A 13,132-nucleotide genomic window follows, 5' to 3' on the forward strand; every position below is an offset into this window, starting at 1 on the left:
TCATTACCAGCACAGAGCACCCTCCCACGAGGCGAGCTAAGCAGCACATCTCATCACCAGCACAGAGGAGTCTCCCAGAAGGTTAGCTTAGCTGAGCATCCCATTTTAAACAAAGAGGAGCTTCTCATTACCAGCACAGAAGGTATCTCATTACCAGCACAGAGCGGCCTCTTCGAGGGTGAGCTTAGCAGAACATCTCATTACCAGCACAGAGGAGCCTCCCACAAGGTGAGCTTAGCAGTGCATCTCATTACCAGCACAGAGGAGCCTCCCACAAGGTGAGCTTAGCAGAGCATCTCATTACTAGCAAAGAGGAGCCTTCCACAAGGTGAGCTTAGAAGAGCATCTCATTACTAGCACAGAGGAGCCTTCCACAAGGTGAGCTTAGAAGAGCATCTCATTACTAGCACAGAGGAGCCTCCCACAAGGTGAGCTTAGCAGAGCATCTCATTACTAGCACAGAGGAGCCTCCCACAAGGTGAGCTTAGCAGAGCATCTCATTACTAGCACAGAGGAGCCTCCCACAAGGTGAGCTTAGCAGAGCATCTCATTACCAACACAGAGGAGCCTCCCACAAGGCGAGCTTAGCAGAGCATCTCATTACCAGCACAGAGCACCCTCCCACGAGGCGAGCTAAGCAGCACATCTCATCACCAGCACAGAAGGTCTCCCAGAAGGTTAGCTTAGCTGAGCAACCCATTTTAAACAAAGAGGAGCTTCTCATTACCAGCACAGAAGGTATCTCATTACCAGCACAGAGCGGCCTCTTCGAGGGTGAGCTTAGCAGAACATCTCATTACCAGCACAGAGGAGCCTCCCACAAGGTGAGCTTAGAAGAGCATCTCATTACTAGCACAGAGGAGCCTTCCACAAGGTGAGCTTAGAAGAGCATCTCATTACTAGCACAGAGGAGCCTCCCACAAGGTGAGCTTAGCAGAGCATCTCATTACCAACACAGAGGAGCCTCCCACAAGGCGAGCTTAGCAGAGCATCTCATTACCAGCACAGAGCACCCTCCCACGAGGCGAGCTAAGCAGCACATCTCATCACCAGCACAGAGGAGTCTCCCAGAAGGTTAGCTTAGCTGAGCAACCCATTTTAAACAAAGAGGAGCATCTCATTACCAGCACAGAAGGTATCTCATTACCAGTACAGAGCGGCCTCTTCGAGGGTGAGCTTAGCAGAGCATCTCATTACCAACACAGAACCAGCACAAAGGGGCATCTCATTGCCAGAAAAGAGCAGCCTCCCACAAGGTGAGCTTAGCAGTGCATCTCATTACCAGCACAGAGGAGCCTCCCACAAGGTGAGCTTAGCAGAGCATCTCATTACTAGCACAGAGGAGCCTTCCACAAGGTGAGCTTAGCAGAGCATCTCATTACTAGCACAGAGGAGCCTTCCACAAGGTGAGCTTAGAAGAGCATCTCATTACTAGCACAGAGGAGCCTTCCACAAGGTGAGCTTAGCAGAACATCTCATTACCAACACAGAGGAGCCTCCCACAAGGCGAGCTTAGCAGAGCATCTCATTACCAGCACAGAGGAGCCTCCCACAAGGTGAGCTTAGCAGAGCATCTCATTACTAGCACAGAGGAGCCTCCCACAAGGTGAGCTTAGCAGAGCATCTCATTACCAACACAGAGGAGCCTCCCACAAGGTGAGCTTAGCAGAGCATCTCATTACCAACACAGAGGAGCCTCCCACAAGGTGAGCTTAGCAGAGCATCTCATTACCAACACAGAGGAGCCTCCCACAAGGCGAGCTTAGCAGAGCATCTCATTACTAGCACAGAGGAGCCTCCCACAAGGCGAGCTTAGCAGAGCATCTCATTACCAGCACAGAGCACCCTCCCACGAGGCGAGCTAAGCAGCACATCTCATCACCAGCACAGAGTAGTCTCCCAGAAGGTTAGCTTAGCTGAGCAACCCATTTTAAACAAAGAGGAGATTCTCATTACCAGCACAGAAGGTATCTCATTACCAGCACAGAGCGGCCTCTTTGAGGGTGAGCTTAGCAGAACATCTCATTACCAGCACAGAGGAGCCTCCCACAAGGTGAGCTTAGCAGTGCATCTCATTACCAGCACAGAGGAGCCTCCCACAAGGTGAGCTTAGCAGAGCATCTCATTACTAGCACAGAGGAGCCTTCCACAAGGTGAGCTTAGAAGAGCATCTCATTACTAGCACAGAGGAGCCTTCCACAAGGTGAGCTTAGAAGAGCATCTCATTACTAGCACAGAGGAGCCTCCCACAAGGTGAGCTTAGCAGAGCATCTCATTACTAGCACAGAGGAGCCTCCCACAAGGTGAGCTTTGCAGAGCATCTCATTACTAGCACAGAGGAGCCTCCCACAAGGTGAGCTTAGCAGAGCATCTCCTTACCAACACAGAGGAGCCTCCCACAAGGTGAGCTTAGCAGAGCATCTCATTACCAACACAGAGGAGCCTCCCACAAGGCGAGCTTAGCAGAGCATCTCATTACCAGCACAGAGCACCCTCCCACGAGGCGAGCTAAGCAGCACATCTCATCACCAGCACAGAGGAGTCTCCCAGAAGGTTAGCTTAGCTGAGCAACCCATTTTAAACAAAGAGGAGCTTCTCATTACCAGCACAGAAGGTATCTCATTACCAGCACAGAGCGGCCTCTTTGAGGGTGAGCTTAGCAGAACATCTCATTACCAGCACAGAGGAGCCTCCCACAAGGTGAGCTTAGCAGTGCATCTCATTACCAGCACAGAGGAGCCTCCCACAAGGTGAGCTTAGCAGAGCATCTCATTACTAGCACAGAGGAGCCTTCCACAAGGTGAGCTTAGAAGAGCATCTCATTACTATCACAGAGGAGCCTTCCACAAGGTGAGCTTAGAAGAGCATCTCATTACTAGCACAGAGGAGCCTCCCACAAGGTGAGCTTAGCAGAGCATCTCATTACCAACACAGAGGCGCCTCCCACAAGGCGAGCCTAGCAGAGCATCTCATTACCAACACAGAACCAGCACAGAGGGGCATCTCATTGCCAGAAAAGAGCAGCCTCCCACAAGGTGAGCTTAGCAGTGCATCTCATTACCAGCACAGAGGAGCCTCCCACAAGGTGAGCTTAGCAGAGCATCTCATTACTAGCACAGAGGAGCCTTCCACAAGGTGAGCTTAGCAGAGCATCTCATTACTAGCACAGAGGAGCCTTCCACAAGGTGAGCTTAGCAGAACATCTCATTACCAACACAGAGGAGCCTCCCACAAGGCGAGCTTAGCAGAGCATCTCATTACTAGCACAGAGGAGCCTCCCACAAGGTGAGCTTAGCAGAGCATCTCATTACTAGCACAGAGGAGCCTCCCACAAGGTGAGCTTAGCAGAGCATCTCATTACCAACACAGAGGAGCCTCCCACGAGGTGAGCTTAGCAGAGCATCTCATTACCAACACAGAGGAGCCTCCCACAAGACGAGCTTAGCAGAGCATCTCATTACTAGCACAGAGGAGCCTCCCACAAGGCGAGCTTAGCAGAGCATCTCATTACCAGCACAGAGCACCCTCCCACGAGGCGAGCTAAGCAGCACATCTCATCACCAGCACAGAGGAGTCTCCCAGAAGGTTAGCTTAGCAGAGCAACCCATTTTAAACAAAGAGGAGATTCTCATTACCAGCACAGAAGGTATCTCATTACCAGCACAGAGCGGCCTCTTCGAGGGTGAGCTTAGCAGAACATCTCATTACCAACACAGAACCGTGGAGCATCTCATTACCAGCACAGACGGCCTCCCACAAGGTGAACTTAGCAGCACATCTCATTACCAGCACAGAGCAGCCTCCCACGAGGCAATTTTTGCCTTTGCAAACGGACGATTCTACGAATCGGCCGCATGAATCAGCCATTTGCGAACGCAAAAAAATGCTCTTCTGATACAGGAAACCCTATTTTGCGATTCAGGAACCTGTTACTGAATCGCAAAATGGGTTTGCGATACGCTATTAGGAAGGGGCGCGTTTAGGGCATCCCTTCCTAGTACCGTATGCAGGAATGTTTTGCGACCGAAATGCGGTTGCAAAACATTCACATTTTACCACCTACTTGAAGTGAGTGGTAACCCATTCGCAAATGGTAAAGAGTCCGCAATGGACCCCTGCCCCTTTGTGAATGTCTGTAAAAGCATTCTTACGGACCACTGCCCGCTCTAAGAAAATGAAAGGAAATGTTTTCATTTTCTCTTTTGTAAAGCATCCCGTTTCCTTTAAAAGGGCTGCTTTAAGAAGAATATGATTGCTTTATGGAGTAGTGTGGCTCACTGGTTAGAGGCGGCAGGCCTGAGAGCAGAAGTCAGCCTGGGACCAGGGTTCAATTCCCGACGCGGCAGGGTTGTGGACCTTGGTCAGCGGACTCGATAACTCTCGCTTCAGTGCTTACTCTAATCAGGGGTTCCACTCGGCAACTCTGGGCATTAGCTTGCCTAATCTCCACAACGGCCCCACCAATTCCGGGGATGCCTGGCTCCACCTTGGGGACTCCCAGCAAGGGACCATCCCACAGGGAAAGCCAGGACGGGTTCCCCAGAGTTATATAGCGCCGGGACGCCGCGTTGCTGGGGCAGCTGTGCGCTTTACAAGTATACTACATTTACATTTACATTTATTTAAAAGCAATCACAGACATGGTGGTCTATTGAGCCCAGAAGGCTACCATCCCCGTGATTTTTGCGATTCCTAGGGGGTCGCAAATTGCGACCTACCTCATTAATATACATGAGGTAGGTCATTTGCGATCCCCTGGGAATTGCAGAAAGTGTTAAACACACTTTCATGCAGTCCGTTTTGATCCCATGTACTCACATTCTACATGTATGTTCTTGTCTGTATTCAAGGTGGAGCCAGTGTCCTTGGATAAGGTGTACACGGAGGTAAAGCTCCTCGCCCCGCTCTCCAGGGCCACTCGGCGCTATTTCTTTTGGAGAATCCTGTTCTGCTGCATCATGGGTTGATCTTGGGTCTTTTCCGATCTCTTTCGGTGGCGATGGATCCCTTCCTGTCTGGGGTGATCTTTAGGGCTGGGTGCTGTGTGGGGGGGCACAGGTGGTCTGTGGTTTATTAAAGCCTGCCAGGTCTGTGTGCAGCCTGGTGCATGGGAGGGGAGGTCTGTAAGCCCCTCCCCCACCGCCGAGGCCACGCCTCTACAGGTGTGTTCAATGTTCACACCTGGGGGCATGGGCGTCCGCAAGAGGGGTGTAAGGGGGGAGCACTTTCCCCCCCTGGATCGCAGTACGTCCGGTGAGGGACCAGTCAGGGCCGGCCCTAGTCCATCATGGTTTTGAAATGGTGCCATTGTTGCAGGTGGCAGCCCCCTCCATTGGGTGGGAAGGGTGCAGCAAGGCAGAGGGGAGAAGGGTGCAAGGCAGAGGGGAGAAGGGTGCAAGGCTGAGGGGAGAAGGGTACAAGGCGGAGGGGGAGAAGGGTGCAAGGCAGAGAGGAGAAGGGTGCAAGGCGGAGGGGGAGAAGGGTGCAAGGCAGAGAGGAGAAGGGTGCAAGGCAGAGAGGAAAAGGGTGCAAGGCGGAGGGGAGGAGGGTGCAAGGCAGAGAGGAGAAGGGTGCAAGGTAGAGAAGGGTGCAAGGCGGAGGGGGAGAAGGGTGCAAAGCAGAGAGGAGAAGTGTGTAAGGCAGAGAAGAGAAGGGTGCAAGTCAGGGGGGAGAAGGGTGCAAGGCAGAGAGGAGAAGGGTGCAAGGCAGAGAGGAGAAGGGTGCAAGGCTGAGGGGAGAAGGGTGCAAGGCGGAGGGGGAGAAGGGTGCAAGGCAGAGAGGAGAAGGGTGCAAGGCAGAGAGGAGAAGGGTGCAAGGCAGAGAGGAGAGGTTGCAAGGCGGAGGGGAGGAGGGTGCAAGGCAGAGAGGAGAAGGGTGCAAGGTAGAGAAGGGTGCAAGGCGGAGGGGGAGAAGGGTGCAAAGCAGAGAGGAGAAGTGTGTAAGGCAGAGAAGAGAAGGGTGCAAGTCAGAGGGGAGAAGGGTGCAAGGCAGAGAGGAGAGGTTGCAAGGCGGAGGGGAGGAGGGTGCAAGGCAGAGGGGAGAAGGGTGCAAGGCGGAGGGGAGGAGGGTGCAAGGCAGAGAGGAGAAGGGTGCAAGGTAGAGAAGGGTGCAAGGCGGAGGGGGAGAAGGGTGCAAAGCAGAGAGGAGAAGTGTGTAAGGCAGAGAAGAGAAGGGTGCAAGTCAGAGGGGAGAAGGGTGCAAGGCAGAGAGGAGAAGGGTGCAAGGCAGAGAGGAGAAGGGTGCAAGGCTGAGGGGAGAAGGGTGCAAGGCGGAGGGGGAGAAGGGTGCAAGGCAGAGAGGAGAAGGGTGCAAGGCAGAGAGGAAAAGGGTGCAAGGCGGAGGGGAGGAGGGTGCAAGGCAGAGAGGAGAAGGGTGCAAGGCAGAGAAGAGAAGGGTGCAAGGCAGAGGGGAGAAGGTTGCAAGGCAGAGGGGAGAAGGGTGCAAGGCAGAGGGGAGAAGGGTGCAAGGCGGAGGGGAGGAGGGTGCAAGGCAGAGGGGAGAATGGTGCAAGGTAGAAAAGGGTGCAAGGCGGAGGGGGAGAAAGGTACAAGTGGAGGGGGAGAAGGGTGCAAGGGGGAGGGGGAGAAGGGTGCAAGGGGGAGGGCGAGAATGGTGCATGGCAGAGGGGAGAAGGGGGAAAGGGGGAGGGGAAAGGGTGCAAGGCGGAGGGGGAGAAGGGTGCAAGGCAGAGAGGAGAAGGGTGCAAGGCAGAGAAGAGAAGGGTGCAAGGCAGAGGGGAGAAGGTTGCAAGGCAGAGGGGAGAAGGGTGCAAGGCAGAGGGGAGAAGGGTGCAAGGCGGAGGGGAGAATGGTGCAAGGTAGAAAAGGGTGCAAGGCGGAGGGGGAGAAAGGTACAAGTGGAGGGGGAGAAGGGTGCAAGGGGGAGGGGGAGAAGGGTGCAAGGGGGAGGGCGAGAATGGTGCATGGCAGAGGGGAGAAGGGGGAAAGGGGGAGGGGAAAGGGTGCAAGGCGGAGGGGGAGAAGGGTGCAAGGCAGAGAGGAAAAGGGTGCAAGGCGGAGGGGAGGAGGGTGCAAGGTAGAGAAGGGTGCAAGGCGGAGGGGGAGAAGGGTGCAAGGCAGAGAGGAGAGGTTGCAAGGCAGAGGGGAGAAGGATGCAAGGCAGAGGGGAGAAGGGTGCAAGGTAGAAAAGGGTGCAAGGCGGAGGGGGAGAAAGGTACATGGGGAGGGGGAGAAGGGTGCAAGGGGAGGGGGAGAAGGGTGCATGGGGGAGGGCAAGAAGGGTGCATGGCAGAGGGGAGAAGGGGGCAAGGGGAGGGGGAGAAGGGTGCAAGGCAGAGAAGGGTGCAAGGCAAGGGGGGATATGGGTTCAAGGTGGAGAAGGGTGGAAGGCGTAGGGGGAGAAGGGTGCAAGGCATAGGGGGAGAAGGGTGCAAGGCTGAGGGGGAGAAGGGTGCAAGGCAGAGGGGGAGAAGGATGCAAGGCGGAGAAGGGTGCAAGGCGGAGGGGAGAAGGGTGCAAGGCGGAGGGGGAGAAGGGTGCGAGGCAGAGAGGAGAAGGGTGCAAGGCAGAGGGGAGAAGGGTGCAAGGCAATGGGGAGAAGGGTGCAAGACCGAGGGGAGAAGGGTGCAAGGCAGAGGGGAGAATGGTGCAAGGCAGAGGGGAGAAGGGTGCAAGGCAGAGGGGAGAAGGGTCAAGGCAGAGGGGAAAATGGTGCAAGGTAGAAAAGGGTGCAAGGCGGAGGTGGAGAAAGGTACAAGGGGGAGGGGGAGAAGGGTGCAAGGGGGAGGGCGAGAAGGGTGCATGGCAAAGGGGAGAAGAGGGCAAGGCGGAGGGGAGGAGGGTGCAAGGCAAGGTGGGATATGGGTTCAAGGTGGGGAAGGGTGCAAGCTGTAGGGGGAGAAGGGTGCAAGGCTGAGGGGGAGAAGGGTGCAAGGCTGAGGGGGAGAAGGGTGCAAGGCAGAGGGGAGAAGGATGCAAGGCGGAGAAGGGTGCAAGGTGGAGGGGGAGAAGGGTGCAAGGCGGAGGGGGAGAAGGGTGCAAGGCGGAGGGGAGATGAGTGCAAGGCAGAGGGGAGAAGGGTGCAAGGCAGAGGGGAGAAGGGTGCAAGGCAGAGGGGAGAAGGGTGCAATCTAGAAAAGGGTGCAAGGCGGAGGTGGAGTAGGGTAAAAGGGGGAGGGGGAGAAGGGTGCAAGGGGGAGGGGGAGAAGGGTGCAAGGTGCAAGGGGGGGCGAGAAGGGTGCAAAGCAGAGGGGGAGAAGGGTGCAAGGCAGATGGGAGAAGGGTGCAAGGCAGAGGGGAGAAGGGTGCACGGCAGAGGGGAGAAGGGTGCAAGGCAGATGGGAGAAGGGTGCAAGGCAGAGGGGAGAAGGGTGCAAGGCAGAGGGGAGAAGGGTGCAAGGCAGAGGGGGAGAAGGGTGCAAGGCAGAGGGGGAGAAGGGTGCAATGCAGAGGGGAGAAGGGTGCACGGCAGAGGGGAGAAGGGTGCAAGGCAGATGGGAGAAGGGTGCAAGGCAGAGGGGAGAAGGGTGCAAGGCAGAGGGGAGAAGGGTGCAAGGCAGAGGGGGAGAAGGGTGCAAGGCAGAGGGGAGAAGGGTGCAAGGCAGAGGGGGAGAAGGGTGCAAGGCAGAGGGGAGAAGGGTGCAAGGCAGATGGGAGAAGGGTGCAAGGCAGAGGGGAGAAGGGTGCAAGGCAGAGGTGAAAATGGTGCAATCTAGAAAAGGGTGCAAGGCGGAGATGGAGTAGGGTAAAAGGGGGAGGGGGAGAAGGGTGCAAGGGGGAGGGGGAGAAGGGTGCAAGATGCAAAGGGGGGCGAAAAGGGTGCAAGGCAGAGGGGAGAAGGGTGCAAAGGGGATGGTGATGAAGTTAAAAATGTGCCCCCCTGGAAACATTTCTGCGGACACCCATGCCTGGGGGGGGCCTGTACATCACCTGGGCACCTGCTCTTCTGCCCCCTAGAACTCTGGGCGCCCACCCAGGGGCGTGGAAACAGAAGGCGGACTAACGGCAGGATTTAATAAACCAATTCTTGATTATCGGACACTTTTACTGCGACTCAGCACACACCGGAAACTTCCTTTGTTTGTTTCACATTGTGTGAGAAAGTCGCAGTTCAAGTGCTGACTGGGGGCAAAATCATGGAATGGTGTTAAAAACATCTTCCCATCTCTGACGCGGTGAAAGTGTAATTTCAGAGTGTTCTTTCCAACAATCAATGTTGTATCAAATCTGAGTGATCCTTCTCCCAGGGCCCGCTGTGATTGGTCCTTTTGCTTCATCCATGTCACACCCACGAGCTCTTGACTTCTGCTTTGATTCTAATCATTGGGCATGGAGTAAAGACAATGTCATCTTTTTGTCTCCCTTCTCCCCGTGTTTACCCCTCTTCCCCGGCATTCCTCCTCGTCACCCCTCTTCAGTCCTTCTGTACACTGCCTGTCCGTCTGTCACACGTCCATCTGTCTTTACTCACCTGTCCATACAATAACCTGTCCATCTTCCCTGTTTTCAGCCCTCGTCCCTGTCAGTTGTCAACAGTCTGTCTTCTCTGTTGGTCTGTGGATGTCAAGAGGGTGGGGTGGGGGGGAGGGGGAGGGTGGAGTAGGGGTCCGTGGTACAGGCCAGGAGGACTGGAAGCTGAACATGGAGCTCGGAAGATACTCGGTCGACAGGGGCAAAGGGAGAGATAGAGAAAGAAAGAGACAGAGAGAAGAGGAGAGAGAGAGTGACAGAGACAGAGAGGAGAGGAGAGAGGGAGTGACAGAGAGAGAGAGGGGGAGGTAGAGGGGGGAGAGGGAGACAGACAGACAGACAGAGAAGGAGAGAGAGGGACAGATGGAAGAGGAGAGAGAGAGGAGTGAGAGACAGAGACCGAGCGAGACAGAGAGGAGAGAGAGAGACAGACAGAGAGAGAGAGAGAGAAAGAGAGAGAGCGAGAGAGATACAGGAAAGAAGCAAGACACGTGAAAAACCTGGGGGCATATTATCAAGAAATATGCCCTTAATAATTCCAATAGAAGCCCAGGTTAACACCTGAGCTTGGGCTTCTATTGGAATTCTCTATGGCATATTATCAAGCCCATTATCGCCGCTTTAGCGGCAGTTTCCTGCAGCTAAAGTGGCGATTATGGCATTGCCTTTCTTGATAATATGCCTCCAGGATTGATGGCAGTACGGAATATCCTGATGTAGGGTATGGGGTCTTCTGAGTTAGGGATGTCCTGGTATGGGGTCTTCTGGTGGGTCCCTGAAGGATGCTTCAAGCCGTTTTATTTATTTATTTTCTTTAGTGCATTTTTATAAAGCGCGGACATTACCCGAAGGTGTCAGAGCACTGTACAATAGAGCAAGTTACGTTACAAGAGAAAAGCGGTACAAAATAGAACATTACAAAGACTAAAAATGAAGGGTACACAAACGCAAAATCCAACACGAAACGCAGGGGTGAGAAATGCACAGGAAAAAAATACAAATTTACAACGAAGAGCGAACTTGCAAGAGGGGCCTGAGAATGAAAGCTGTGCCAGTAGTCAGTCCAAGGGGCATATAATCAACTGCCAGCGATAATTATCGCTGGCCGAGCTCAGCGATAATTTTGTTATCGCAAGCTATCTCTGGAATTTCTCACCCTGGTAGCGCGTTTTTAACAACGCGTTTCTCCAGGGCGATAACAATTCCAGAGATAGCGAGGTTATCACTGTTTTGCAGGGAGCATCAGTGGTTTTCCAGCGACCCACAGGGTCGTATCAGCATAATCCACCCCAATGTCAGGGATAGGTAAGTCTGCATTTTAGCAGTCGTTAGGTATTGGAGAAAACAGCGGTTTTCTCCAAAAACTAATGTGTTCTAAAATGCTGGGGCAGCCTTGTGAACATATGTGAACATCAGCGATATTTGCAAGGTTGTCCATCCGGGGTATGCCCAGCGAAGCCCACTTTGCATCTCATTAGAAATGCAAAGGGAGGCGTCGGGAAAAAGGGTGCTAACATGCGCTCATGCATGTTAGCACCCTCTTGTAAATAGGGTGATAGTTTTATCTCCCCTTTTTGGCTTTTTAAGCCAAAAAAGCAGAGAGAAAGCCCTTGTAAATATGACCCCAAGTTTCTGCCCTCTGGGTACGACGCCTCGGGTGTTGCATCTCGACTCCTCGGTGTGAAGCTGGAGCAGGTCTGACCAGAGGGCCGAGGCTGGTGCGACCGCAGAGGGCGGAGATGCAACACCCGAGGGTTCAGGCCCTCTTTGGAACAGAGAGTGAGGGGCAGTTTGGGAATGAACGATAGTGAGCGTCGTAGTGAGAAGAGAAAGCAGAACCCGCGAGAGGGAACCGCTGAAGGCGGAATGAGGAAACTTGGGGCGAACTTGAGACAGAGATTTGAGACAGCAGGTATTACTGAAGAGTGGGCACGTGACACCAGAACCCACGAGGAGACCCTGTGAGCAGAAACCAGAGAACACAGCCAACTGTGCCCACAGGCCCCAGGGCAACAACTGCCCTCCGCCACGGGCAGTGCCCAGCTTCGACTGGGACAGGGTGGTACCCGGGACCCCGGGCAGGTCCTCGGACCAAGAGAGGCAGCAAAGGGAACTCAGGCTCGAGGGAAAGGGATGCCAACAGAGACAGCTCATGGGCAGAGGAAGAAAGGGGCTAAAAGGTGCCAGCTGATGCCACCCAGCAGCAGGAGCAAGGCACGCATGCAAAGTACATGGTAACATGAAAGGAAGGGAACAAAGGAATACTAGGCCACATTCACAGAACTAACTTAAGACAAAATCCTAAACTTACTACCATTTTGGTATTCACAGAAGGCACTTACTCATTTCGGTATTCACAGAAGTTAGGACTCCTAACTTTACAACTCCTAAACTGAGAATAACCCTAACTTTAAGACTTTTGGTATTCACAGAAGGCATTTAGGAGTCCTAAAGTTAGGACTCCTAACGTCTGTGAATACCGAAATGAGTAAGTGTCTTCTGTGAATACCAAAATGGTAGTAAGTTTAGGATTTTGTCTTGAGTTAGTTCTGTGAATCGGGCCCCTAGTGAGGCGAGGCAGCTCCCAGAACTGTTATAGAAGGCAGGCACTGCACACAGGACAAGATGGTACAAACGCAGCGACAGGGATGCGTGCTAAGCGTCACCGGAGCGTAGCACCGGTCCCAACCCCCTGCTCGCATGGGCGGTGACATCACGGTGGTCCCCTGGCCAGAGGACAAGACCCTGACATGTATGTACACATGTCCTAGTCCTTGGTGAGCGTGCCATCACCTGTGCAGCCTTCTCTTTGCCCCTCGGCCCCCCCCCTCCTCTGTACCTGCTCTGCGCCCCTCTGTTCCTTGCCCCCTTCCCCCCAGGGCTCCTCCATGCCCCCTCCCTTCCATGTCGTAGGGTGAGTGACAGGCTCCGCTCTCCCGCTCTGCACCGCTCATGCATTAACCAGACTCTCTTCTCTCCAGTACATGCTCTCGCGAGAAACCATCGAGGCGCTGAGGAAGCCGACCTTTGACATCTGGATGTGGGAGCCCAATGAGGTAAGGGGACATTCAACCAATGAGGGTGTAGGAGCCCCAATGAGATACAGGTGCATTCAACCAATGAGAGTGTGGGAGCCCAATGAGATACAGGTGCATTCAACCAATGAGGGTGTAGGAGCCCAATGAGATACAGGTTCATTCAACCAATGAGAGTGTGGGAGCCCAATGAGATACAGGTACATTCAACCAATGAGAGTGTGGGAACGCATTGAGACAAATGGACACTTACCAATGAGGGTGTGGGAGCCCAATGAGATACAGGTACATTCAACCAATGAGGGTGTGGGAGCCCAATGAGATACAGGTACATTCAACCAATGAGAGTGTGGGAGCCCAATGAGATACAGGTACATTCAACCAATGAGAGTGTGGGAACGCATTGAGACAAATGGACACTTACCAATGAGGGTGTGGAAGCCCAATGAGATACAGGTACATTCAACCAATGAGAGTGTGGGAGCCCAATGAGATACAGGTACATTCAACCAATGAGGGTGTGGAAGCCCAATGAGATACAGGTGCATTCAACCAATGAGGGTGTGGGAGCCCAATGAGATACAGGTGCATTCAACCAATGAGAGTGTAGGAGCCCAATGAGATGCAGGTACATTCAACCAATGAGAGTGTGGGAGCCCAATGAGATAC

At 53.9% G+C, this 13,132-nt stretch overlaps 1 protein-coding gene across 1 annotated transcript in view; it reads left to right on the forward strand.

Moving 5' to 3' along the window:
- PDE9A (phosphodiesterase 9A) overlaps positions 1 to 13,132 on the forward strand; it is a 243,595-nt gene that overhangs the window by 91,035 nt on the left and 139,428 nt on the right. The window contains exon 9 of the mRNA XM_078658368.1: positions 12,410 to 12,484. Within this exon, the coding sequence (XP_078514494.1) occupies positions 12,410 to 12,484 (75 nt within the window). The remainder of the gene's footprint in view (positions 1 to 12,409; positions 12,485 to 13,132) is intronic.

Source organism: Lissotriton helveticus, chromosome 8, assembly GCF_964261635.1.
Source record: "Lissotriton helveticus chromosome 8, aLisHel1.1, whole genome shotgun sequence".
In the NCBI taxonomy this organism is placed as follows: Eukaryota; Metazoa; Chordata; class Amphibia; order Caudata; family Salamandridae; genus Lissotriton; species Lissotriton helveticus.